At 42.0% G+C, this 6,000-nt stretch overlaps 1 protein-coding gene across 1 annotated transcript in view; it reads left to right on the plus strand.

Moving 5' to 3' along the window:
- Positions 1–1,902, plus strand: part of CDK15 (cyclin dependent kinase 15) — a 73,528-nt gene extending 71,626 nt beyond the window's left edge. Inside the window, exon 13 of the mRNA XM_067470090.1 lies at positions 1,687–1,902. Within this exon, the coding sequence (XP_067326191.1) occupies positions 1,687–1,796 (110 nt within the window). The 3' untranslated portion in view covers positions 1,797–1,902. The remainder of the gene's footprint in view (positions 1–1,686) is intronic.
- Positions 1,903–6,000: the final 4,098 nt, after the last annotated feature.

Here is a 6,000-nt window from a genome sequence, read left to right on the forward strand (position 1 = left end):
AAATGTCTAGCATCCACTGCTCAAGTAAACAATTTGAGCCGATTCGAAAGAATCCTAAAAGTCGTTACTTTCCCAGAAAGGACTGAGCAATGCATACTTTCAAAACTGTCAGCTGGCACATTTGCTAAAAATAGAAAAGAAATAAAATAGAAATACAAAGCTCCAATCTGTGGATGTTATTCAGCAGAGGTTGGATGGCCATCTGTTGGGGGGTGTTTTGATGGTGTCCTCCTGCCTGGTGGAAATAGGGTTGGGCTGAATGGCCCTTGGGGGTCTCTTCCAGCTATGATTCTGTGCCGGACTACAATTCTCATTAATGTAGGGATGAAAGCATGGCACGTTCCAAAACTCCCACCCACTACACATTTATCATCAGATGGGGATGATAAATAGTGGTAGTCTGGCACAGAGTCATGGTTGAGAGAGACCCCAGAGGGCATCCAGTCCAACCCAGCTCTGACATCAGGAGGACACTATCAGAGCCGTCCTGACGGATGGCCAAGCAGCCCCTGCTTAGAGACATCCAGAGGTGGCAGCATATTCCATTGCCAAATGCATATCTTCTGCATTGCTATCTCCACCCCTCCAATGCTTTCCTCTTTCCCCTGCTCTAAACTGAAAGCCTTACCCCACTGTTTTCATTCTTCTTGGGCTCCCGTCACTTACACTTTTTCTACTCCTACCTCACCCAGGGTTTTATCATTTTATCTCGTCCATTTGGCCTGCCCATCCTGTTCGATTTTATATTGTGTTAATTTGTTTCATTGTGTGTTTTGCTACTATTGTTTATTTTCTAATGTAAGTTTTGTTGGGGTGTTTTTTTTGGGGGGGGGGGGTTGCATTCTGTATTTTGCTGTGATGTATTGTATCTTTTGAGCTTGACCTCATGTTAGCTGCCCCGGGTCCCCATTGGGGAGATGGTGGCAGTATAAATAAAGTTTATTATTATTATTATTATTATTATTATTAATAATAATAATAATAATAATATATGAGGCTAACATTTATTACTGGAAATCCATACTCAGCTTGCCAATATTTTTCATTAGCCCTTTGCATTTAAAAACAAAAATGGATATTTTATATTTTAATGTTTTAATTAATGCTTAACTTGTATTACATTGTTATGATATGTGTGTTGGCATTGAATTGTTGCTAGTTGTAAGCCACCCTGAGGCCTCCCTCGAGGGTTGAGAAGGGTGGGATACAAATGTTTGAAATAAAATAAATAAATAATAGACTGCCCAACCTGAAAGGTAGCTCACTTTATTTCCTTATACGGAGCGCAGGTCTGCACAACCTCCAACTGTTTTGGCCTCCAACTCCCAGAAGCCCTAGACAGCTTGTCCAATGACTAGGAACTCAGGGAGTTGGAAGCCAAAACAGCTGGAGGGTCACAGGTTGTGCAGGCCCGCAATAGAGGAAACTAGCTCTGTTGCAATCCCTTAGGTGTTCTCTCATGGAAACACAAATATTAGTGAAATAATTATTTCCTCTTAACACATCCTTCTGTTCGCATCTGTGAGGGCAATTCATGCAGCATTCCCAGGTGGAGTGGCTTTGCAGGGAAGAGCTTTATTCCAAAACAGCAATGGTTGTCCTCTATTAAAGATAGTTTTGCTCCAATACCCTCTTATTTGGGAAGCTGTACTTCCATTAATACTTTCCCTTTTGTTTTCTTCATAGAGCAGTCCATCTTCACAGTCCCAGGAGTGAAGCTGAAACCAGAAATGTTTGATCTCTTTGCTCCATATGAGAAAAGCCACCATCCCATCAGTTCTAGCAAGTTTTGGTGAAGAAAAATAAAGGAGTGGAGGGGGTGGGCAATGAATGCTATTGATCATCTCTGCTTGAGAGAATTGCTGATACTTACTAGCCAAAGGAGATAGATAGATAGATAGATAGATAGATAGATAGATACGTTTTATTGATTGGCCTATTGGCCGTATCAAAACATTTAACACATAACACAATTAACACATAGCCATACATAGTCATACATACAACATACAACCCTCGGTATAAAAGGAGTTAAAATAAACAAGCTGTCAACAGGATCTCGTTCAGATCAAATGTCTGCGTCACCTCCACAGTTTACCCCAATTGATTCTAAATGTGCAATTCTCAGCTGTGTTGCTTTGAATAAAAAAAGGGCTGTTTTGTGTGTTATTTTAGGGTTCTGTCCGGCCAACAAAAATGAGGTTTTAATATATGGGTCCCAGTGTGTTTTTTGAATAATGTATGGTCCAAGGCAATGGTCTCTCTCTTTCTTATACAGCTCACAGTTGAACAATACGTGTGTGATATCCTCCACCTCTGGTGCTCCACAAATACAAAATCGTTCGTTGTATGGGACTTGATTAAACCTTCCGTGCTTGTCCATTGTATCCAGCTGTTCAAAACGAGCTCTGGTAAATACCCTCCTAAGGTGTTTAGGCATTTCTGTTTTTAGATATCGAGCTGTTTGGAAAGTATGTTTAAAGCGGCCTAACCATTTCAGTGAGCCAGCTTTACTGAGTACTAGCCAAAGGAGACTAAATTTTTCCTTACAATGCAGCATAATTGTCAGCTTTTGGAGACTCAAAAACAGTGTCACCGCCATATGGTACTTGAACCACATGCTCACATGCAAGATACTCCACTTAGGCAGAAAAAATGAAATGCAAAGATGTAGAATGGGGACGCATGGCTTGAGAGCCGTACGTGTGAAAAAGATCTTGGAGTCCTTGTGGACAACAAGTTAAACATGAGCCAACAATGTGATGTGGCAGCAAAAAAAGCCAACGGGATTTTGGCCTGCATCAGTAGTCTAGTGTCTAGATCCAGGGAAATCATGCTCCCCCTCTATTCTGCCTTGGTTAGACCACATCGGGATTACTGTGTCCAATTCTGGGCACCACAATTGAAGGGAGATGTTGACAAGCTGGAATGTGTCCAAAGGAGGGTAACTAAAATGATCAAGGGTCTGGAGAACAAGCCCTATGAGTAGCAGCTTAAAGAGCTGGGCATGTTTAGCGTTCAGAAGAGAAGGCTGAGAGGAGACATGATGGCCATGTATAAATATGTGAGAGGAAGTCATAGGGAGGAGGGAGCAAGCTTGTTATTTTGCTGCCCTGGAGACTAGGATGCGGATCAATGACTTCAAACTACAAGAAAGGAGATTCCATCTGAATATTAGGAAGAACTTCCTGAGTGTGAGAGCTGTTCAGCAGTGGAACTCTCTGCCCTGGAGTGTGGTGGAGGCTCCTTCATTGGAGGCTTTTAAACAGAGGCTGAATGGCCATCTGTCGGGGGTGCTTTGAATGCAGTTTTTCTGCTTCTTGCCAGGGGGTTGGACGGGATGGCCCATGAGGTCTCTTCCAACTCTATGATTCTATGATTCTATATGACCTCATCATACGTGCCACTGGAATCATCACGGAATTGCCATGCTGGAACCTGTCTCCCCACACCTCGCATTGCCCAGCTTCCCCACTATCTTTTCCCACTGAGGGAAGCATCCACTGCCGTGCTTCCCCCTGTTGACCCCAATGCAACACAGAAAGCCTCTCGTGTTGCTGCAGTGGTGGCATATAACGGTTCCTCTACAGTTTTGAGATGAAGCCCCACGGAAGTAGTTCTATGCCTTGGGGTGGGAGCTGGCAGTCTCCATTGCAAAGGAGAGTTTGTGAAGAGGAACTGGAATATTCAACCAAAAACAAGCCCACCTGATAAGGTCAACAAAGTTGCGTTAAAGGTGCAAATGAAGCAGAGCTTGGCTAGTATAGGGTGCTGCAACATCATGCTGCACTGGGGCAGCCGGGCTGCAGTTGGGTTCCGGTTTAATTCAGGCTTTTTTTTTGTCGTGTCAGGAGCGACCTGAAAAACTGCAAGTCGCTTCTGGTGTGAGAGAATTGGCCGTCTGCAAGGACGTTGCCCAGGGGACGCCTGGATGATTTTTTGATGTTTTATCATCCTTGTGGGAGGCTTCTCTCATGTTCCCACATGAGGAGCTGGAGCTGATAGAGGGAACTCATCTGCCTCTCCCTGGATTCGAACCTGCGACCTGTCAGTCTTCAGTCCTGCTGGCACAGGACTTTAACCCACTGCGCCAACGGGGGCTCCATTCAGCTAAACAAAAACAAGATACATAATTATTGAAAGAGAAAAAATATTTTTCATTTTAAAAACAATTGAAAATAATTCTCTATACATTGATTCTTCAGATTGTTCTTATAAGTTTGCTTAGTAAATCTTAAGAGGCTACTAGAACGAATCTGGCAAGGGTCAGGCCTTCCCTTCATGCAAATGTGTCAGTGAAAAAGGAAACTACAGATGTCTGTCTGCTATCCCACGTTTGCCATGTCAGAAAGATTGACTTGGCAACCAAGATGTTAACAGTGCGAGCCTGATCACTGGACCTCTAGGATAAATCCAATTGTTTCTTAATAGAGATATCCCTGGACCAGATCATTGGCTGAACAAACAGAACAGATGGGAGCTGATAATTTTAAGAATGCGGCAACTGATCCAAGGCTTAGAGACAGACTTGTCATTCTTGGGGTTTGTTTCCGATCTTTCCCAACAAAAGGACTCCTGGGGGAAGGAGAGGATTAATCTAAAGTTGAGCTGAGCCTCCAGGGAAGATGGCTTCTTGGATAAAGTCAACAAAAGGAATTGTTTAATATTTGTTATAGTTTCCTAAGGGGACCTTCTGCTGCCACTAAGGGGATTATCATTACACCGATTCCACACCAGCAGCGCATTAGAAACGCGCCTAGCGGGCAAATGATTTTATGACATTCAGTTGACTTCTTTGGTCCCCTCCAAAACACATGCTCTTTTGAAAATAAAAGAGAGTTTGCACGGGTCCAATGAAGGATTTGGGGCCACAGAAATCATATGTGTAGGCCAGCATTTTATCCATGAATCAGAACTATGTGTTTAATCTCCTTGATCTCTGCTTTCTTGACAGAATGACAGAATATCAATAAGAAAAGTACTGTTCAGTGACTTCTGATGTGTGTAGATATAGGTGCTACTGGTTGGAGCCTCTTTGAACTCTTTCAGGGATAGTACATTCTCACTGTGTCAGAATTTATCCAGCAAGAACAAGAAAAATCAAACTTGCTCTTGCTGCATCAACATGTTTTCATCCACTACTCCAAAAGAAACTTGCTCCCCTCCAGTTACTACCACAAACTAGGAGAAATAAATATAGAGATGACAAATATAATTAGCAAATTTATACACAAGTCTGCAGAATGTATCTTTATTACTAATGCCACATAATATGATTTTTTTTCCTGTTATAGATGTTATTTCCTAATTGGTTCTATCATAAAAATATGAAAAAAGTTCATTACTTTTTTAAACTTGGTTTTTGTGGGACATCCTGTAACATATTTTACTCTAGTTTTTCAGTGAATATCTCATAGAGTCTCAACCAATGCAGCATAGGGTTGTTGTAAGCTTTTAGGACTAAATGGCCATGTTCCAGAAGCATTCTCTCCTGATGTTTCACCTGCATCTATGGCAGGCATCCTCAGAGGTTGTGAGGTCAGACTTCACAACCTCTGAGGCCATAGATGCAGGTGAAACGCCAGGAGAGAATGCTTCTGGAACATGGCCATACAGCCAAAAAAACATACAACAACCCAGTGATTCTGGCCATGAAAGCCTTTGACAATACATCAATGCAACATAGTTTGCGGCAGCCACAAAAATGAAGTTTCTGGAGTATAAACAAGTAAGTGCCACACAATTAAACAGGAAATAAGACTTTCAAAACAGGAACAGATTTTTTTCAAAATGTGTTAGTGTAATCTATAACCTAAAAAATATTGTCTTGCAATAGCTTGCTGTTTTTGTGATTGTGCCATGTCCAAATCATGCCAAAATTCCCTATTAAATTTGAGCAAAATTATGTTGTATCAGAGTTCAGAGTTTTGCACTAACTGAGATTTCACTTGGTCATCAGAAACAGTCTTGTTCATATTAAGTCCAAAGTCTAACAATGGC

Source organism: Anolis sagrei, chromosome 1, assembly GCF_037176765.1.
Source record: "Anolis sagrei isolate rAnoSag1 chromosome 1, rAnoSag1.mat, whole genome shotgun sequence".
In the NCBI taxonomy this organism is placed as follows: Eukaryota; Metazoa; Chordata; class Lepidosauria; order Squamata; family Dactyloidae; genus Anolis; species Anolis sagrei.